The 20233-nt window shown below is 54.7% G+C and overlaps 8 protein-coding genes across 8 annotated transcripts; 4 read left to right on the forward strand and 4 right to left on the reverse strand.

The window, feature by feature from the left end:
- Nucleotides 1-786: 786 nt before the first annotated feature.
- C8Q71DRAFT_729603 (uncharacterized protein) lies at nucleotides 787-3136 on the forward strand. Its single transcript, XM_047922040.1, has 9 exons — nucleotides 787-1345; nucleotides 1400-1494; nucleotides 1543-1735; nucleotides 1786-1993; nucleotides 2048-2253; nucleotides 2302-2461; nucleotides 2510-2731; nucleotides 2784-2838; nucleotides 2893-3136. The coding sequence occupies exons 1-9, from the start codon at nucleotides 1130-1132 to the stop codon at nucleotides 3005-3007; spliced, it is 1470 nt and encodes a 489-aa protein (XP_047784493.1). The 5' UTR covers nucleotides 787-1129; the 3' UTR covers nucleotides 3008-3136.
- A 91-nt stretch (nucleotides 3137-3227) lies between these two features.
- Nucleotides 3228-5067, reverse strand: C8Q71DRAFT_729605 (uncharacterized protein). Its single transcript, XM_047922041.1, has 7 exons — nucleotides 4861-5067; nucleotides 4693-4804; nucleotides 4457-4633; nucleotides 4117-4400; nucleotides 3992-4064; nucleotides 3759-3944; nucleotides 3228-3704 (listed from the first exon to the last, which is right to left on the reverse strand). The coding sequence occupies exons 1-7, from the start codon at nucleotides 5048-5050 to the stop codon at nucleotides 3332-3334; spliced, it is 1395 nt and encodes a 464-aa protein (XP_047784494.1). The 5' UTR covers nucleotides 5051-5067; the 3' UTR covers nucleotides 3228-3331.
- Nucleotides 5068-5636: 569 nt separating this feature from the next.
- C8Q71DRAFT_10238 (uncharacterized protein) lies at nucleotides 5637-6306 on the forward strand. Its single transcript, XM_047916264.1, has 3 exons — nucleotides 5637-5831; nucleotides 5890-6093; nucleotides 6146-6306. Exons 1-3 carry the CDS (start codon nucleotides 5763-5765, stop codon nucleotides 6179-6181), a joined length of 309 nt encoding a protein of 102 aa, XP_047784495.1. The 5' UTR covers nucleotides 5637-5762; the 3' UTR covers nucleotides 6182-6306.
- Nucleotides 6307-6418: 112 nt separating this feature from the next.
- Nucleotides 6419-8784, reverse strand: C8Q71DRAFT_10163 (monooxygenase). Its single transcript, XM_047916262.1, has 11 exons — nucleotides 8621-8784; nucleotides 8437-8556; nucleotides 8225-8386; nucleotides 7953-8166; nucleotides 7784-7890; nucleotides 7689-7723; nucleotides 7461-7631; nucleotides 7356-7411; nucleotides 7275-7309; nucleotides 7193-7219; nucleotides 6419-7142 (listed from the first exon to the last, which is right to left on the reverse strand). Exons 1-11 carry the CDS (start codon nucleotides 8651-8653, stop codon nucleotides 6432-6434), a joined length of 1671 nt encoding a protein of 556 aa, XP_047784496.1. The 5' UTR covers nucleotides 8654-8784; the 3' UTR covers nucleotides 6419-6431.
- A 593-nt stretch (nucleotides 8785-9377) lies between these two features.
- Nucleotides 9378-12119, reverse strand: C8Q71DRAFT_729615 (monooxygenase). Its single transcript, XM_047922042.1, has 12 exons — nucleotides 11856-12119; nucleotides 11661-11784; nucleotides 11478-11597; nucleotides 11253-11417; nucleotides 10982-11195; nucleotides 10834-10934; nucleotides 10738-10772; nucleotides 10512-10682; nucleotides 10404-10459; nucleotides 10314-10348; nucleotides 10229-10255; nucleotides 9378-10172 (listed from the first exon to the last, which is right to left on the reverse strand). The coding sequence occupies exons 2-12, from the start codon at nucleotides 11688-11690 to the stop codon at nucleotides 9462-9464; spliced, it is 1665 nt and encodes a 554-aa protein (XP_047784497.1). The 5' UTR covers nucleotides 11691-11784; nucleotides 11856-12119; the 3' UTR covers nucleotides 9378-9461.
- Nucleotides 12120-12308: 189 nt separating this feature from the next.
- C8Q71DRAFT_793373 (60S ribosomal protein L7/L12-like protein) lies at nucleotides 12309-13132 on the forward strand (the record flags this gene model as incomplete). The annotated part of the gene is made up of 6 exons (XM_047925470.1): nucleotides 12309-12314; nucleotides 12362-12414; nucleotides 12464-12641; nucleotides 12703-12786; nucleotides 12845-12961; nucleotides 13016-13132. The coding sequence occupies 6 exons, from the start codon at nucleotides 12309-12311 to the stop codon at nucleotides 13130-13132; spliced, it is 555 nt and encodes a 184-aa protein (XP_047784498.1).
- Nucleotides 13133-13387: 255 nt separating this feature from the next.
- Nucleotides 13388-16310, reverse strand: C8Q71DRAFT_698286 (Not1 N-terminal domain, CCR4-Not complex component-domain-containing protein; the record flags this gene model as incomplete). Its single annotated transcript, XM_047920011.1, has 11 exons — nucleotides 13388-13592; nucleotides 13648-13800; nucleotides 13868-13955; nucleotides 14022-14427; nucleotides 14464-14522; nucleotides 14578-15033; nucleotides 15151-15264; nucleotides 15317-15434; nucleotides 15483-15872; nucleotides 16004-16236; nucleotides 16289-16310. The coding sequence occupies 11 exons, from the start codon at nucleotides 16308-16310 to the stop codon at nucleotides 13388-13390; spliced, it is 2244 nt and encodes a 747-aa protein (XP_047784499.1).
- A 1446-nt stretch (nucleotides 16311-17756) lies between these two features.
- On the forward strand, nucleotides 17757-20221 carry C8Q71DRAFT_825610 (uncharacterized protein). The gene is made up of 2 exons (XM_047926283.1): nucleotides 17757-18186; nucleotides 18237-20221. The coding sequence occupies exons 1-2, from the start codon at nucleotides 17882-17884 to the stop codon at nucleotides 19957-19959; spliced, it is 2028 nt and encodes a 675-aa protein (XP_047784500.1). The 5' UTR covers nucleotides 17757-17881; the 3' UTR covers nucleotides 19960-20221.
- The last annotated feature ends 12 nt before the right edge of the window (nucleotides 20222-20233 follow it).

Raw genomic sequence — 20233 nt, forward strand, 5'->3', positions numbered from 1 at the left:
CCGCACGGGGCTCTCGTCTTCCCACTTCCTTCAACCTTGCTCATTAGCTCCCCACGCCGCGGCTCAGTGGACATTATGTTGAGCCCCAAAGTCGAGGAGATCGCAAGCCTAGACCTCACCGCGGAGGGCGACAACCGCCCGAGGGTGTCGCGCAAGAAGGAGGAGCCGGCGCCGGAACCTCTCGACGACGCGTTGTTCAAGTCCCGGATCAAAGGACGCTCGCGTGAGCTCATAGACTTTGTTCTTGTCCCGACGTACGAGGACTCGGTGAGTACCGTTACCCGCTAGTCCGTGGATGAGCGCTCGAGCCACGCGTCCGCCACACGCGCCGTCCTCGCGTTGAGACCTCAGTCTGCTCTGAGTCGCTCACGGCGGGGATTGGTACTCGTCTTCTCTCGTCGCAACACACTCATTTCTTTATATTACTCTTTGATACCTATGGGCCTCTGCTCAGGATGTGGCAAATCATTCCGACATATGGACGGAGATGACTGCTCCAAGTGTCAGAAACGGCAGGGTGCGGGAGATGCGGCGGCTTTGGAACTGATCTCGGTGCGTACAATGATTGAATTTTGCTTCATGCATAGCTTGATGATATGTTGTACAAAAGAAACTGCTGCAGTGCGGGGGGTGTGGAGTCACGTTCCGCTACCTGGAGGCAGAACTCTGTGCACTCTGTGTGGACAAAGACCAACGCGCGGCAGCGCCTTCCGGTGAGTCCTCTATTAACCTTATTTTCATGTATTGAGCTAATTCGAGACTGTCCGCAGCGGGGCAAGCGCGCGCTCCGTCTCTTGGTGGAGCCGTGGCACAGGCATCAACGTCAAGGACTGCTGCGGCTCCTGTACGAGCGTCGACGTCAAGCACGGCCATACGACGCGGTCAGCAGTCACAGCTGCGCCACACCACCGCCTCACCGTCTCGACAACGCCCTGTTCCTGCAAAGGGCCCTCGCATTGTCTCCGGAAATGGAAATCAGAACACGCCGCTCGAGATCGCCGAGTCTTCGGATATTGAAGTTGTTGAGTACGAGGAGGAGGAAGTGGAGAATGCGGAGCTGGAACCTATCGACAACGCCATCAATCGCCATAGGAAGACGGTAACGTCTTACCGAGTGAAGGGGAGGTCGATGAGCATCCCGGCTGCGCCCTCGTCTTCATCTACGCTTACGACAGCGAAGTTCAGCAAGCTTCGGCAGGGCCAACAGAGGGCTGCCACACTGAAGACATCCACGTCAACTGTCCAGTTGCTGACATTCCACTGCGACGTCATGTTGATGAATGAGAATGGCAAAACATCGGGTACTTGTATCCCAGCATTCCGGTGCGATGTTGCGCTGAATGATGTGAGTGATTAGTCATCGGTTCCAAGTGATAGCATTCTCACCGTCATGAGGCAGCAAATGGATGTATTGGTGGACAAGGTCATGGAGGAGTTGAACAGCGAGGATAGTCAGTGGAGGAAGGTGTATGGTGATGATGCCGTCATTGCGTTGTACGTATTTTGGCCGTGTTTGTTTGATTTCCTGACCATCAGTTGTAGCGGTGATATATGCCTCACCTTCAAGCAGAAGATCACGTCACAGTACAGTCAGATCAAGCCGAGGAACTATGGGTCTGTACGGCAGTTCTGGGACATGCATACGCAACGGAAGGGGCTGTACTTCAGTGAGCATCAGATCAAGCACTTCTCGCCCGCCATTGGTGTTCTCGTGCCAATAAGCTGCACTCGTCCAGTGAGTTTGTTCTTGTAGACCTTGAAGGTACAAGCTCATGACCATTTGAGCGTCACGACGCGGCGTCTGATGACAATGGTGATCATGATCGCCGTGGCCGTCAACGCAAGACTTCTCGCAAGCGCAAGGAACGGTTGTCTGACTCAGCCTCACCTCCACCCATCAAGAAGGAGAAGCTTGATGACGGTTTGGTTGAAGTGAAGGTAGAGGTGAAGGAAGAGCCTATTGAGCCAGCACGACCAAGGAAGCAACTTCGGCGTATGCATGTCTTTTATGTATCATCTACACGCTAATAGGTCCATCTTCTCACAGGTACTGCACGCCGTAAGGCGCCACTAGTCAAGCCTTCATCGAAATCATCACCATTGCGTCCTATCACCCTTCATCGCGCAATCACATTTTTCTGCGAGCAGCCTGTTCTTCGGGATGGAACATGGTCACTTCAGAGATCTGTTGATGCATTCCAGGGGAAGCTTCATATTCCGTTGGCTGCTGGCAACTCAAGCAGAGTGCGAGAGGTATGCCTTTGTTGTGTACAGTATCGCCTACTAAGAATTATCCTGTAGCTTCTTGTTGACGATGATGCTTCTGTTCTCCTCGGAGCCCAATGCTTCAATGTCTACAACTCAACGCTAGATGCTGCGCAGTTTCAAGTCCTTCGGTTAGCCAAGCTTGGAGGCTTGCTGTCAGAGTTTATGACAGTGCTGGGAAAGCAGTCTGCATGGTGTAAGAGAACATTTTCTTCACTGTAGATCAGTGCTAACATTCCCTCAGTTTTAGACATTGAAGTTCCCAATCACTTCATTGCTTTGGAACTTGAGGACAGCAGTGAAGTACCCAAGACAGTCTTAGACTGCTGCCCAAATGCTGTTGCTGAGGAGCTATCTGGTAACCTTGCACCAGAGATCCATGCTGAGATCAATGACCTCACTGTAGCCCTCTCACACTATACTTTTCATAGCTGTGGTGGTGATAAGGTGTATGCAAGTTTCAAGAGTAAGTCCAGTCTTTGTTTGTCCATCCTACTGATAGCTGATGAATACCTCAGCAAGCATAACAGAGGGTGGGGCCAAGTTGCAAATATATGATCCTGTGATCCATTCGTGAGCATGACTTGTTCAGCTGTCTCTGTTGACTGTATTGATGTTCTACCATAGCATCTCTGGTGATGAAGGGCCCCAAGATCAAGGCCCAGATGCTATCTTGGCCTTCAAGCTACAGCATGCATGCTCAGGACTCTGTTCCAAACTCAAGCTCCAGCCTTTTGTGTAGATGCAGTCTAGGTGAAGCTCCTGGTGTAATATGCACAGCAGATGGATCCAGCAGTAACATACAACACTCCTTTAGCCATTTACTTACAGCCTTTTAGTTCATACCAAATCTAATTTTGTTTCATGTAAACTGGGGTTTGTACTCCCTGTGTGATTGATATTGGGCCATATGAGACAATGTCTGTGAGTCATTCCCCATTATCTGACCACCCAACACTGTTGCTAAGTCCTCATATGATGTGTGTATTCACTACAGACTGTTACACAGTTCATAAGTGCCATTGAGTAGTCTCATCAATCACAGTATATTAATGCTAGGACAGTATTAAGCTTCTGCCTCAACAGCAGCAACCATCTGCCTAAAGACTATCCAAGCTGTATCTAGTGTTATCTCTGGTTTACCAATTGCTGCATGTACTTCCTCAGCCAAGGCCTCATACTCTTCATCTACATACTCCATATCCTTCTCAGCCTCCTTCTCAGCCTTGCTCAGCAGTCTCTCCAACTCAGCCTGAGGAACAGGAACAAGACAAGGCTTACCACCCCACTTTGCAGGTGTACGATAGAAGTCCAAACGCTTCGCACCCGAGGGCAGAAGTTTATCTGGCTGATGACGGATGTACTGACCATTCTCCCTGTTGCACCAAGCGTCAAGCTCGCGCTGCATGAGCGGGAACCAGATCCAGTTCGCGAGCTGCCTATGAGTATAGCTGAGCAAGTATATCAAGCCCATATGGAGATCTAGGACTTACCCATGCATGTAATTGCCCGCGTCGAAGTCTGCACTGTAGCGACCAGCATTGTACACGGCCAGGACATTGACACCCCACTTCTGGAACAAGGGGCGCCATTGTCGCTCAACTGTGATGTTCCGCGGGCTTGATGTATACCGGTACGCAGGGATCACATCGGAATCGAGCTCCGGCGCATACTTCTGGCTGCAATGAATGAGTTCACAGTATTCACTGTAGTACGTGAGACTCACCGTAATGCTGTCTGATGGGCAAATATGTCCCCGGTCTCCGAACCATGGTCGCTTGTAACCTGAACAGGAACACCTGAGAATGTTTGATCAGTTTCACAGTTACACTACGTGACATTGTGACGTACCACCTCGCTCCTTCGCACAACGAAGGTATACCACCAGACAAGCCTTCGCCTTACGGTTGGATGGGAGTACGTTGAACTGCAGCTTCCCGCCACCCCATTTGTCGACAATGCCGTAGATACCAAAGCCCGCGTGAGCGAGCTTGTCATGACCATCAATCGACCATTCCTCGTCTGGGCCGACAGAGGTCAGCGGTGTTCGAACGAGTGTCTTGCGGCGTGAGAGCGGGTGGCGATCTACAAACCCTTGTGGTGCGTAGGCATGCATGACGCGATCTACCGTTGACCTACATTATCGTCAGTGATCGGATTGTATCAAATCATAGAACTACCGCGGCCATACCGCGGAATATGTACGCCCTTGAGAGCGAGCGTCGACTTCACCCAGCGAGGTCCGTTTGCGTTCGCAGGATCACGCTCCATCTCGTCGACAACGAGCTGTGTCTGCTCTGTCTCGGGCAACTGGCATTTGCGGACACTTAGGCCAAGTGTGCGTAAATACTCGGCAACCTTCGTACGACTTCGAGGTTGCGTTCAAGTCAGTACCATCGCTTCACATGGAGTACACCATGTACACACCCGATATCAACCCCATGGTCCTCTCTAAGCCTCGCCCGGATCTCCACATAGCCCGTCACATTGGTCTTGTAGTACCCGCGCAAGACACCGGCCAACCAGTCGTTGAGGGGATCTGGGTACAGTAGTACTCTGTAGGGTTGCAACACGCGCGCCGGGGAAATGACTCACGGACTTTCCCGCCGTGCTGGTTGTTGCCGTCGCGGTTATTGCTGTAACCCCTCGTTCGACGGATCGGCCCAATGGGCATTGGTACAGTTATGGAAGCGTCGACAACGTCTGACGGAGGTGGGACTGCCGCAAGACTGACGCGACGCGCGGCGCTGGCAGTGTGGCGGAGGCGCGTGGCTCGAGCGCTCATCCACGGACTAGCGGGTAACGGTAGGTGAGGCTCCGAGCGTCCCGGGCCGCTGAAGAGCGGGCTCGAAACCCTTCGTCCGCGGAGTCAAAAGAGGGCATACTAGGTACGTCGTTTGCGTGTCACTACAAGCGGTACCGTAGTCTTGATCGAGCGTGTTCCCAGGTGTGGGTGTGAAGGCGGAGCCCATCGACGACTCGCGTCTCCTGCCGGAGGTCGGACCGGCAGACTCGGACCGGAATCTGTCTGAAGAAGAGTTGCGGGAAGTAGCCCTGCGGCTCAAGAATGTATGTCTGCACCTACTTCTACTAAGTATATCATTGCTGATGTAGTAGTCTCACAGCCAACTGTCAAATTCAAGAAGGACAGCCAATTCAGCTGGAAAGTCGTCACCGATCGATTGAAGGTTGTAGGGCTGGATCGGCGCCCGATAGACTTGGACGAACGGACGGTCAACTTCATGTTCAACAAGCACTACCTCCACAACCTCTACGGTGGTAGTTTTGTGGGCACCTTCCCCACCATCGACAAAGACAAGGTCCAAGTACATGGGATCAACGACCTCATGTGCCTCAAGCCCACCTTCAACCCCCACGCTCCAGTCAATCCTGGCGACCCCGGATTATATTTCTCATTAGGTGAAGGTGATAGATCTCGCAAGTTGTAGCGTTTGGTGGTGCGAATCAAGCACAAACCAAAGTCCCTGTGGTGCTACATGGGGCAGTACCGTTTGTACCACACAGACCCACTAACAACAGATGAATTTGCAAGCCAGCCAGTGGCGGTATGGGTAGTATTTGTGTTTTTTTTCAGAATACTAGTAATGTGAACATTGTTTGCAGGTGCAGAAGACGTGGGGAAAAGATATTCTTGTGAAGTCATGGGGACACTTGACATCTGCCCGAGTCTTCTTCCGTAAAGTACACGGCAGAGTACCGAGCGGAGAGCAAGTATCAACACTTGCCAATGACAAAAAGCGTCTAGAGGAGGCACGGAGCCACTTGACTTGGCAAGATGTCACAGCTGCCTTCAAGCGCGGAGAGGAGGTAGGTGATGTGCACTGCCTTTGGTTGCGGACTTGCCGTACTAACAGAACAGTCTAATATGTCTAGGAAATTGTCGTATATGCCATGAAATGCATCGACTACGACATCGAATTCCAGCGCATTCTCGCGAGGAACTATCGATACTTCACACCGCCAGAGCCAAAGCGCAAGATGCCAGCAGCCTCAGCTCACCAGCCAAACACGAAGGTGTCGGCCGAGCGCAAGCGGCAACGCTCCGTTTCACTGACGCCGGAACCGTCCGAGGACGACAGTGGTGACGATGCAAATGGCGATGGTTATGGTGGCGCATAGCACTAGCATCTAGTATATCTACAACACTACAATGCTTCGCCAATCACAGAGAACACGCCTCGGAAATAATTATCTAAGCCTTTCAAGCCGTACGCAATTCCACCGATAGCTCCGTCCGGACGCACGATCACGATCGTCGGCTTCTCCGGGGACACAAGGTACCCTGCGTACGCATGACTGCCCTTGTCGACCACCACAAGGTCGGGTTGACCAGCGACATGCGGGTCGAACGTGCCCTGCGGGAAGACCAGCACTGTCTTAACGGAGCCAGCCGGGTACTTCTGCACCGCTTGCAGAAGCTGCTCCGTCTCCTCCGCGGGCAGATTGAACAACAGCACCGTATGATGCGTAGGCCGAAACACGTTGAATAGGGACGTCGCGCCGTCCGCCTCTCCAGTGCGCACCGGCACGAGGTCCGGTGCTTCCGGCGCGCGGTCACCCGCCCTGAGCTCGCTGTCGTTGCCGGAGCCGTACGGGTTCACGTCGTTGGGCGACTCCGCCTTTGGCGTGCGCTCATCGACGACGATCGAGCTCCAGCGATAGTTGATGCCGAGCATCCGCAGGTCGCCACCGCGCTTCCAGCCCTCCTCGGCGTTCTTCTGCATCGCGTTGAAGAGCTTCGTGCTCTTCTGTAGCATGGCGGCGATGACGGGGAGGCGCTCTTCGGTGTACGTGGCGAGCAGGGAAGGAGAGGCCAAACCCTTTTCGATGAGGCTGAGCTTCCATGCGAGGTTGAACTGGCGGTTTGTCAGCTTGGAGGACGTGGTTGCAATGCCACGACACTCACGGAATCTTGAGTGCCGGAGTTCAGGCCCTGAACAGCATGTCAGACAGACTTTCAAGCTCAACGACGTCGGCGTTCCACTTACCTGACCACCGGCGGGACTGTGAATGTGCGCCGCATCTACGTCGTTCGTGAGTCAAATCACTATGCGCTTGTTGCCACTCACCTCCAGCAATGAAGACCCGGCCCTCGCTGAACTTGTCGACCATGCAGACGTTCGGTCTAGGTACCCATTAGGTGAGCCGGCCTACGGCGTGTGGACAAGACTTACCTGTACAACGAGAGCGCCTCGACTTGCCCGAACACCAGATCCTTCCGCTCGACTTGTTTGTAGAGGGCCTCCACAAGTGCATTCCTATTCACCAGCAGTTTATCCTCATCCGCGGCCGCTTTGAACATAAAGCTGAACCAGCCGGGCCTCTCCGTGGGCATCATCGCGAGTCTGCACGAAGATATCAGATGGTCATATGCGCCCGCACATACGAGAGGGACAACGCACCCGGCAGTGTTAATGTCTCCCCACTGATGCCAGTACTACAGGGTGTTGTGGTCAGTCATGGAGCGCGCTAACAGTGTGTATATCTTGGCCCCTACGTCGGTACCGAGTCCCTGCGTCTCGACCAGACCGAGCACCGCCTTCCACTGGCCCTCCGTACGAGTTTCTCCAACGAAGGACAGGTTTAACTGCTTGCGGACGGCACCTGCGGCATTATGCCTGTATCAACAAACCAGACACTGTCTGCTAGCAGCGCCGACGGCTCACTTCTGCCCCCGTCCGAACCTACAAGCCAGTGGGTTACCACGGTCTCAGTCTTCTCCGCCTCACCGTTCTTAGTAGCAAGCAGCGCCTCGACGCGGTCATGGTACTGCACGAAGCTACGCAGTTCCGTGCCGTACTCCACGGAGCCGCCGAGGCGCTCGATGTGTGAGCGGAGGATCGCCTCTGTGTTGTACTGGCCCAGCATCTTCGCATTCATCTACCGCATATTCATGTCAATCAAGGAAAGATTACTGGATGTTGACGATCAAACTTACGTAGGGGGTCGAAGGAGTGGGATCCTCGATGGGAGCTATTGTCGTTATCTTGAGTGTCTCCACCCCACCTGGTTTGTATTGGCGCCTCTGAAAGCCAGACAATGCCTTTGCAAGTACATCGTCCAGGACGCCGAGGAAGCGAAACAGCTCCAATGTCCGCGGCTGCGTGTTCTTTGTGAGGAAGCACGGTTGGCTATGCACAAATCACCCACCTGTAAGCCAGAGCCTCGTTGACCCGGGTCTCGATTTGCGTCTTTGTCAATGATGCGGACTTGTATGCCGTTCTGAAGGAGCGTCAGCGCCAGGATGAGTCCAGTGGGCCCTGCGCCGGCCTATGTCACAACGTCGAAGATGATCAGCACGAAATTGTAACAGTTCACTCTTAGCCGCGCTTACGATGAGGATAGGAACTGGCGAGGTGTTGTTCATTGCGTTGTCGGAAATATGATGCCCGAATGGTCGTCTGCTGAAGCTGGAAGAGCCGCTCTTGCAGGGCTACCCCAGAGTCCTAGTCGGCCTCTTATACGCCGCTCGAACGGCTGCGTACGTACTAGCTTTAGTCTCCTTGCAGACCATGAAGCTGAGAATCGACAAGCCCAGCGATACGCGCGGCGCGTCGGCGCAAGTGTCTGATCATTCTAGGCCACAGCCTGCTGTCAACGTCGCTACTCGGATGAGAGAAGTGTGGACCCCAGGACATGTGGAAAACCTACGTCTCTCCTCGGCCCGAGTCGCAACAGGGCCCGTATAGTAGGTTTGGACTCGCCGTTCCACGCAGTGCGCCGATGGTTGTCCTTGTCGCTCCTGATAAAGTGACGTATACTACAAGTTCAACAACGACGAGATGTAGATCGCATCGGGGCCGACCGCCGGTACGAATCGTATCCTTGAATCGCAAGCAATGCGACGCTTGACGGCCGCAACTTGCCGCCACTGGCAATATGAGCAACGCAGCTTCAGCAATCGCGCACGTACGTGGCACTTAGAGCGGTTCATCGCGGCGTACATCATTTAGGTGCGTTCAATATTTATAATGCTCCTGCAGGTCTCGCACTTGCTATGTATGTGCCAGTTGTACGTCACGGCTATATTCGAGATCAACTTGAGACACTTACGGGTCGCTTTCTTTCCAAGGGCCTTCGAACGGAGAGGATGAGTGGCGAGAGACTCGTGATTAGCATTTGCTACTGGTACTGGTACATGTCACCGAAATTCGAAACCATGGGCGCGGGTACTATCACAACGCATCACCAATCACCGCAGAGAAAACGCCTCGGAAGTACTTCTCGAAGCCGCTCAAGTCGTACACAATCCCTCCGACGACTCCGTCCGGACGCACAATAGCAACAGTCGGCTTCTCCGGGGTGACCAAGTATCCTGCGTATGCATGACCGTCCTTGTCGACCACCGCAAGGTCGGGTTGTCCAGCGACCTGCGGGTCGGACGTGCCCTGTGGGAAGACCAGTACCGTCTTGACGGATCCAGCCGGGTACTTTTGCACCGCTTGCAGAAGCTGCTCCGTCTCCTCCGCGGGCAGATTGAACGACATCACCGTATGATGCGTAGGCCGGAATACATTGAACAGCGACGTCGCGCCGTCCGCCCCTCCACGCACCGATACGAGGCCCGGCGCGTCTGGTGCACGGTCGCCTGCCCTGAGCTCACCGTCATTCCCCGAGCCGTATGGGTTGACGCTCTCGGGCGACTCCGCCTTGGGCGTGCGCTCGTCGACGACGATCGAGCTCCAGCGGTGGTTGACGCCGAGCATCCTTAGGTCGCCGCCGCGCTTCCAGCCCTCCTCGGCGTTCTTGTTCATCGCGTCCAGGAGCTTCGTGCTCTTCTGCAGCATCACAGCGATGACGGGGAGGCGCTCCTCGGTGTATGTGCCGAGCAGGGAGGGCAAGGCGATGCCCTTCTCGACGAGGCTGAGCTTCCATGCGAGGTTGAACTGGGTGCGGTTCAGTCAGTTCGGCGCAGATGTCAGGAGGAGATCGCAATACTCACGGCATCCTGGACACTGGAGTTTAAGCCCTGGACAACATGTCAGACCACTGGCAGATTCGTGAGATCAGCGACGGGTGCGACTTGCCTGACCACCGGCAGGACTGTGAACGTGCGCCGCATCTACGGTGTTCGTGGGTCACAAGTTCACCACGTCTTTAGTAACTGCCAGACTCACCTCCAGCAACGAAGACCCGGCCCTCGCCGAACTTGTCCACCATGCGGATGTTCGGTCTAGGCCGACCATGTCAATTGATTCGCCCAGTGATGTGTAGACAAAACTGACCTGTACAACGAGACCGCCTCGACTTGCCCGAACACCAGATCCTTCCGTTCGACCCGCTTGTGGAATACGTCCACGAGTGCATCCCTGTCTACCAGCAGCTTCTCCTCATCCGCGGCCCCAGATAAGATGAAGCTGAACCAGCCGGGCCTTTCCGTAGGCATTATTACCAGACTGCGGAAATATTAGATGGTTCTACGCGCTAGTGCATACGTTAGGTATAACGCACCCGCCACGGCCCAGATCGCCCCACTGATGCCAGTACTGCCGGGTATTGCGATAAGTCGGGGGACGCTGGCAGCGTAGTAGCCGACTTGACACTTACCTCGGTTACAAGTCCCTGGATCTCGACCAGACCGATCAAGAACTGGCCTTCTGTACGAGTCTCACCGAGGAAGGACAAGCCGAGTTGCTTGCGGACGACGCCTGAAATGTATGGGCGTACCGGACGTTCAGAGACACTGACGGCTTACCTCGTGCCCCGTCCGAGCCCACAAGCCAGCGGGCGACCACGGTCTCCGTCTTCTCCGCTTCGCCGTCCTTGGTGGCAAGCACCGCTTCGACGCGGTCAGGGTGCTGCACGAAGCCACGTAGCTCAGTGCCGTATTCCACCGTGCCGCCGAGGCGCTCAATGTGCGAACGGAGGATCGCCTCCGTGTTGTATTGGCCTAGCAGCCTCCCATTGATCTACCGTGTGCTCAAGTTGCTTGGAGAACTAGATGAATCGCTATGTATTGGACTCACGTGGGGGGTTGAAGGCGTTGGCTCCTCAATTGTAACCAACGTTAATGTCTTGAGTACCTCTGTCCCACCTGGGAGTTTGTATTCGCGCCTCGGTTGGATGAACAATGCCTTTGCGAGCACATCGTCGATGACCCCGAGGAAGTGGAACAGTTCTAGTGTCCGTGGCTAATGCACGGTCCCTGGTGAGTAAACACCGTATCCATGGGTCGTACAAGGAGCACTTGCCTGCAAGCCGGCACCGCGTTGGCCAGGGTGGCGATTTGCGTCCTTGTCAATTATGCGGACTGGAATGCCGTTCTGAAGGAGCGTCAGCCCCAGGACGAGTCCCGTGGGCCCTGCACCTGCCTGTATCACGACATTGGCAGTAATCAGCTGGAAGTCATATTGTTTAGTCCCGATTGCACTCACAATGAGAACAGGAATTGGCGAGGTAGCCATTGAGATGTGTGTACGAAAGAGATGATCAGCGCTTGTAGGGTTCGGGACTCGGAGTCGTCTGCAGGTGGTGCTCAGGCTGCACTGGTAGCACTACCTTATATACGATCAATCTGGTGCGCCTGCGCGGCGCATCGGCACCGGGGTTGATGAAACGTTGATTCGCACCTGTCAACGTCGCCATCCGAGTCAAGATGTCGCTGTCAGGCCTTCAGGACAGAAGTTTAGATCCCAGAGCTTCTGGCTGAGATGGACCTCTTCCGAGTCCCCTCGGCCGAACTCGGGATATGAGATCGCATAGTAGAAAAGCCTTGATTGGATACGGACAAATTTAGCTGGTTCATCGATGTTTGTCCGCACAATTGTCGCCGACAAGCGTTGAGGGCCTGCAAAAAGGTACAGCTTCGGTGGCGATATCTGCGGGGCTAGTGCGATGTCGACGAGGGCTGGGAGCGTGCGAAGTATCTGATAAGATATCCCAGCTGCAGTGATCCGTCGATCGGGGCGCATCTCCGGCTTAGACTCCATGCACGTGAGATGCACGTGGCTGGCTCGGACGCGACCTGTTCCTTTGCAGCCCGGATTTTCTGGCAGCGACGTCCGCGACTCCGCGTATACAACATGGCCGTAAGTCGTCCGCGCGCACACCTGTTCACCACTTATCATTTGCTCAGACACGGTGCTCTTCTGCTTTGAGGGCGATTGCCCGCACACATCGCGTGGCTCGGTACGTCTCTAGGCTTGCCAGCGTTGCACCCGTCTTGACTGTATCTTAGCCCCAGCGCATTCGCGAGCTCGTCAAGATGTCTCGCAACCGCGACCGCAACGGACCCATCATCACCACCTCCGCCGCCAGCACCCATTGGAGCCGCTGACCCTAAGCTGAACAAGATCGTGGATGACATTTCTGGTCTTACGTTGCTGCAGGCGGCCGATTTGGTCGCTCTCCTGAAGGTGCGTCAACAGAGTGCATCCTCGACCGCACAAATTATGCTCACTCGGTTCCCGTCGCCAGTCAAGACTGAACATCCAGGAGATTGCCATGCCGGCAGCTGCGCCGGCCGCGGCCCCTGCACAGGCAGAGGCAGAGGCACCGGAGGTACGTAATTCTCAAGTTGCTTACATGCCCATGAGCTCAACGTATACTCGCATTATAGGAGAAGCCAAAGGAGAAGACAATGTTCAACGTCACGCTCGAGTCCTTCGACGCCGCTGTGAAGCCCAAAATCATCCGGGAGGTGAAGGCTATGATCCCCAACTTGACCCTCATCGAGGTACGCCGTTCCGTCATCCTTCCAGAGCTCTCGCTGATGGAACATCACCCGCAGGCCAAGAAGTTTGTGGAGTCGCTGCCACAAACGCTCAAGACGAACGTCAACAAGGAGGATGCCCAGAAGCTGGAAAAGACCTTCAAGGACATCGGAGCTGTCGTCAAGCTCGATTGATCATAGACATCTGCATAGCCTACCTCTTATCACTATTCGCATTTGCTCGGGGCCCTCGTCGACATATGGTTATGAGAGATGCTGACGGTATTGCATTGTCCGCTGTAAGTCGCAATGACGGTATACTATACACGAGTCCCGCAACGGCACTCGTAGCGGGGAAAATAAACATTCAAGGAAGAGAGAAATGAGATTGATAATAGGTGGCAGAAAGAAGGGGCGCGCTGTGCGGGTGGTACAATATGGATCGGCAGCTCAGTCTTCGGACAGATATCGGTACTCGAAGCGGAAGTCGCTCTTCTTGCGCTGACACCAGGAGCCTTCCCAGTCGAAGTAGACGTAGACTCCCTGCTCGTACTCCTCAGTGATCGCCTGAGGCTCCGAGTGTCGCTGGAACCATGTCAAGTACTTCACGTGAAAACGCCATGACTGCCTCTTCAGCTCCTTGGCTGCGAGGTACCTGTAGGCCACACGTTAGCTCATAGCATGAGTTACCTGACGTCGGCGCCACGTACTGCTGGTATGTGCCTGGGAGGTAGTAGAACACATAGAACAACGTCTCAACGTCTAGCTGCGAGAAGATACCCGCCGTGTTCAAGATCGGGTTGGGTGTCTGTGGGTAGTACGCCGGAGTTTGTATGGGGTTCCTCGGCACGTAATACTTCGGCCTGTATCACACACGCCGCCACAAACGTCAGTCACCACACCGAACACGCACATCAACAGTTCACGTACTTCTCGGTGTCTTGCGGCTGCGGCATGCTGGAATAGCTGCCCTGCAAGAGCTTGTGCACCTGGTCGAGGTTCGACATCCGGTGGGGCGCTGCAGACGCGTTATATATACGCACGTCAGCACGCCTGCCCACACATGCTTTGTGCCACCACGCACCCTTTTGTTTCACGTTTTCGAAGGAGACAACAAGGTCGGAGAGCGAACCAGGGAACGCACTCGGCCGCGCTGGTGGCGCCTGCTGGGGCATCTGCGTGGGCACTGTCGAGCCAGGCCGCTGTACGCCTAGGTTCTGCTGTGGAATGACGCCTGGTGGTACACTGTGTTCAAGGTCGAGTGCAGGCCCTGCACCGGACGCCTTCACTCCAGGAGGGTATTGAGGCAGTTGAGTTGGTGGCAGTGGTGACGAGCTACTCGATTGTGCGTTTGCTGCAGGTGCCGACGAACTAGGATACGCTTGTGCTTGTTGGGGCATTGGTGAGTAGCCTGCAGAAGGAATCGCGCCCGGTGCTAGTTGTGGTGGCCCGTTTGCTAGTGATTGTGGCGGTGCTTCTGTGGGTGATTGCTGCGTACACAATAAACTACTCTCCCGTGCTCAGACAAGGCAACAACTTACTACGGATGCCAAAGCCTGCACTGCTGTCGGTGATGATGTCGACGCTGACGAGGGTAAGTTCGACCGAGTCCATATAATCGCAAACACAACACCACCAACCTTTACGCTGGATGCGTTGAGGTGACGACGTCGCTGCAGGACCACCTATCGAGCTCGGTACCGCTTCCGATAATGCTGGAGAGTCTGTGTAGCCGTCCGCGTGTTGCGCAGACACCGATGCTGCAGACGACAGCATCGGGCTTGTGACGGACAAATGTGTCAAACTTGGCGAGGATGTAACAGCCGAGACTTGATCTGGTGTGAGTGACGATGCTGCTGTTGTCGACGCTATTGACGGGGCCGTCGGTGCTGCAGGCTGGTTGGATGACGATGCTATTGTTGCCGACGGTGTTGATGGTGGCTGCACCGCTGACTGTGGTGTAGATGGTGCAACAGCTGCCGCTGCCGCTGCAGCGTAACGCACGGGAAGTGGTGCCGGCCGTAGCGGTGGAGGAAGCCCCACCTTCAAAATACTTGCCATGGGTTGTGCGGCGAAGTTTGCATTTGGTGGTTTCGCTGATGGGGATTCAATTGTGTTCTTGCGCCCGGCAGGTGTTACCGCGCTCTCGCCCGCTATTGATGGCTCTGCGGATGGTGAACATTGAGGTGTTGTGGGAAGGGCGCGAAACGTACTTCGTAGCTGTAATGTTACGGTCGCCTTCTTGAGCACAGGACTTCCGTCACGTTTATTACTACTTGCTACGCTTTCCTCATCGTGCTTCTTGCTTGGTGTCCGTGGAGGCAGGTCTACGTACGAATGTCGTCAAATTCTGGACGGAAATCACACATGACCACGTACCATCACTCGCGGCCTCAGACTCATCGCTATCGTCGTCGTTCGCCAAGCCGAACTTCTCTTCTTCCTCATCAAGGTTGAGCTCATCGTAGATGCCCTCGTCCTCATCAAAGTTCTCGTCCTACCAGGAGGTCACGAATGCCACACCAAACCACTGGAACAGACGCACCATATTACTCTCGACAAAGTATTGGACGTCCTCCTTCAGCCCGAGCACCTTCTCTGTCGGTAGTGTGCCATTGTCCAGTAACCGCAGGATAATCTCCAGACGGCTAATGTGCCACTTCCGTCGCTCATTGAGCTGTTCGAGGGTCTCGAGACGCTCAGCAGCGGCCCCTCCTGCCTTGTTCTTCTTCTTCCCGCCGCCCTGCAACGTCTCGATTTCTGCCTCCGCCTGCTCAAGCTGCAGTTGCAGCTCCTCGACTTGGTTGTTCACCCATTGCGTCACCTCCAGCTTCTCCTGCGCCTTCGGGTCGAGCTTCGCGTGTTGCGTCAGGCCCTCTTTCGAGAACGCTTTCGTCTTCATCTCCTTCTCGCACGCCTTGAACTTCTCCATTTGCTGTAGACCGCGTCCGACATGGCAGAAAGGGCAAGTCAGCGTCCGCAGTGTAGTCTGGAGCATGGTACTACACGCGTGCTCGCACATAGAGAGCACAGCACACGCATGCATGATGTGTGAAGTGAGCTTACCGTCTCAATGAGTCTTCGGTTGTCGAGCAGTGCAGTCTTGTCCTTGATGTCATTGCTCGCGACCCACGTCTTGATTTGGTCGCGCAGTCGTTGCAGTTTCTTGATCTGTGTCTTAAGGTCTGTCTCGAGCTTCTCCTTCTGCGTCTGATTTGTCGACGCTTGCATCTTGTCGTAGATACTTTCGAAGAGCTCGACACCCTCAGCCACCTTCTTGAGGGTGCGGTCAATCTCCGCTACAACAATCTCAGCATACACCCTAATGAGCATCCGGCATTGACAACTCACTTTGCAGCTTTCTCGCCGCCATGGTGATATATAAAGAGGAGGTTGTGCAAAGGAGAGCAAGCAGTGGCTCGGCGCGTGAAGTGGGAGGAACACTGTGACACCCTAGTGTCACATACGCACGTGACGATTGTGGCAGACATGGACCATGGTCAGTAATCCTAAGCGCTCACAAGTACTACTCATATCGAGTCTGGATCTCGGCCGGGTTAGGGAACTCGGAGTCGGTCAGTCGAGTCTCACTGCCAGTGCCAGTGCAAGATCTCAGGACACCGCGGGCAAACCAGGTTTTTCGGGCTCCGAAAATGCTAATAACATCGGTCCTCCATGGGAACCTATTCGGAGAGCTTGACTGACTCCGAAAATGCTCCTACATTTCTCATGTTCGTAGCATGTTCGCCGAAAACACGCATGTTCGGCCTCCGAACATGCTGAAATCGGCTGAAACGCATCATGTTCGCAGCATGTTCTGACAATATTCGGAGTCCGTAAAGGTTCCCAGGCGGGACCGATGTTCGTTGGGGTTTTCGGAGTTCGAACAACCTGGTTTGCCCGCGGTGGGAGCACAGTTCTGGTCCGTTTCTCATAGTAATAATATTCGACGATAGCTGCAACTGTGATGGACATAGCGCCGTGTATCTCATCCAAAAAGACCCAGCCAGAGTCGTTGAGCACTGCGCACGTTACAGTACAATAACAGAAGGCTGAGACAACGAGGTCAGAGATACACAGCCGCAGCGGATAGATGTCATCGTGCAAGTACTGTGCAATTACTGTACTGTATGCAGTGTACTGTACTCACACCTACTACTCACACTAAGTTGGCCCTGCCAGTACTTAAAGCTTGTATGGTGGTGGAACTGCTTGCCCATGAGTCCGATAAATTAGGTCTACCGTCGTGCACTACGCGCTAGTCTCACCTAGGCAGCCTCTGGGTCTTTGAGTGAGGGGAAGGACGGTCTACTATAATAGATTCTAAGCACTCCGCGGCAGCCCAGAAGCCGACTTGCATATGGTGAGATGATACGGTACTTGATCTCTACAATGTCACAGACAGACCCAATCAAGGTTCCCGCATGGCGAGCACACAGAAACTCTAGTAGTGCACACGTACCACGTACTACTACAAGTAGTGCCTGCGTTAGTGCATCAGAGTCAGACTGCATCACCGCTATTTCTCTGCCGATGGCGCGAGACGAAAAGCGTAGATGTTCAACGTAATCAAATTTTTACTTAATCGGGAAAAACATTATATCGGTCACGGGCTTGAAGCAGTAGTGCAATGAGAATTCACGCCGCTAGGCCGTCTTGTTTGACATGATATGTAAATACTCAGAACGACGCTTGACACGTCGTGGCGGTATGATGTATGTCATCGGAGGCGGTAACCTGCGCACGACATCGACAGGCTATTGTTCTCGACTATTCGTATGATACTCGAAATGCGACACACGCGTGGAAGACCTGCCGCTTTTGGACTTGGCTGTACCATATGGTGGGAAATCCTGCGAACATCTCCTCATGCCTCCCCTTCGACGACTTCTGCTCACTGTTCACGTCCCCCTAACGACCTTGCTTTCTTAACGGCTAGCCTCGATGATGAAAAGTCTGCGGAAGTCACTCAATAGTCACAAAGATCCACCACAACACATAACTACCCCTTTACCGTCTCTCTCGAAACCGCCCAGTGCGATCCTCCCTCCGAAGAAGGTTATCAAGGCTCTGAGCTCCTACAAGTCAACCGCACCGCAAGAGCTGTCCTTTGAGAAGGGCGATTTCTTTCACGTTCTCAACGATGTGAACAGCCAGGGAGTGTGGTACGAGGCCCACAATCCAATGACCGGTGCTCGCGGCCTCGTCCCCTGCCAACTGTTCGAGGAGTTTCAGAAGGGTACAGCAAAGTGAGTCGGTTAGGCTTGAGGGGTATGACTGGAGTCTGACGCGGATGAAGGCCTCGAACACCGACCACTCCGGGCTTCAAGACGAGCCCACCAATGGGCTTCACTGCACCTCCTGTGAAAACTCAGGCGTTCTATGCCGTCGTCCTGCACGACTTCAATGCCGAGCGTGCGGACGAGCTCGAAGCGAAGGCGGGCGATGCAATCACCGTCGTCGCCCAGTCGAACCGGGAGTGGTTCGTGGCCAAGCCCATCGGCCGGCTCGGGCGACCAGGCCTCATACCCGTCTCGTTCGTAGAGGTGCGCGACCCTGCAACAGGGCAGCCAGTACGCGACATCTGGGCCCTGATCGATGGAGGCGCGCTGCCCCGCGTCGAGGAGTGGAAGCGAGCGATGATGACTTACAAGCAGAACAGCATCTCGCTCGGCGTCCTGGAGGATTCCGCCGCAGCGATTGGCTTGAAGTCGGCCTTTTCGAATTCTAACTCGCCCGTTGCTGTGACGCAGCCACCGCTCCCCCCTCTACCACGGCAGCCATCGCCGCCCCCCGTTCAAGACTCGCGTCCCCCGTCGCCGAAGTCGCTACCTGAGGGTATCCTCTTGTCCGCCGACGTTAAATCATTCCATTACGAGATGGAGGAGTACTGGTACCGGGTGCACTCCATCTTCCAGCCCTATCCGCCTCCAGGGTCCGAAGCACTGCCTCCCGCCAGACAACTGGTACTCTTCCGTTCCTATAACGATTTCTACGACTTCCAGGTAGACCTCCTTGATGCTCATCCCGAGGAGGCTGGGAGGGTCGAGGGTCGTCCTCGTGTGTTGCCGTACATGCCAGGTCCCGTTAACGAGGTCGACAACGAGATTGCCAACAAGAGGCGAGCAGAGCTGGACGAATACTTGCGCAACCTTTGCGAACTCCGGCACGAATATCGGTACCTGCTCGAGCACTTCCTGGTCCGATCATTCCTCTCGTTGAAGCCCGGCGATGCCGAAGTTGAGGTTGAACCTCGGACGAAGGAGATTGACGCCCTGTTCAGGACGTCATACGTCGATCAGGACGTGTACGATGATGGTGAGACGGACTACCAGACGGAGCGCATGTCCCGGCTACGTGTGTCGAGTGCAACGGACGACCGGAGCGAAGGTTCTGACTACGGGGATGACGGCGGCCCTCCGCCACAGGGCCGCGACTCTTACCGCTATGGCGTTGACGAGGTATCGCCACACCTGCCTGCGGAGCTGGATTACAATACTACCCAGCCTTTGCGCCCCAAGTCGAGGAACGCCAACGGCAGTGACCGAGGGGAGAACGGCAACTCGATGTATTCGCACGCCTCTGTCTCCACCCTACCGCCGCGCGTAGACTCGTACCAGAACGGTCAGTCTCGTACATCGCTCGCCTCCTCACAAGGCCCGACGAATGGATCCGGGCGAGCTTCGCAGGCGGAGTCTACACGGACATCGACGTCCGGTCGCTCGCGGTCAACGTCGCATGCCGCAGCATATGCACCTCCTGTGTCGGCGTCCAACCCGCAGATTGCATACATCAAGATCAAGATTTTTGCGCAGAACGCGGAGGAGATCGTCGCCATTCGCGTCCACCCACGCGTATCGCACGCGCAGCTCATGACCAAAGCTTCGGAGCGATTGCAAAGTCGTGTGGTGAAGCTGCGGTACCGAGCCAGCGTATCCGAGACGTTCGTCGACTTGGAAGGTGATGAGGATCTTCGCTATTGGCTGGACAGTACAGAACGACACGTCCTCTACGCAGGTTGATTGGGCGCACTGACTGCTCGGTCTGCATCTTTGCCATTTCTCCCTATCTTATTACCTTGCTAGCTTCGACCATTTGTAATGTCTCTCCTAGTCTCCTTTACGAACAGAACATGCCTCTAGCTGTGTCCTCTCTTTATCGTACAATGTTGTAGTTTTCCTGATTGTCCTGTAGCACTGATTGAGATGGAACAGCGTGTACTTCGTTCATTCATTTGTAACAGATTTGTGCAACCGTTGCCGTGTACATATGCTGCAGGGAGCGTTCGTCGCGACC

The sequence above is a fragment of the Rhodofomes roseus genome, assembly GCF_022264815.1.
Source record: "Rhodofomes roseus strain CIRM-BRFM 1785 chromosome Unknown C8Q71scaffold_1, whole genome shotgun sequence".
In the NCBI taxonomy this organism is placed as follows: domain Eukaryota; kingdom Fungi; phylum Basidiomycota; class Agaricomycetes; order Polyporales; family Fomitopsidaceae; genus Rhodofomes; species Rhodofomes roseus.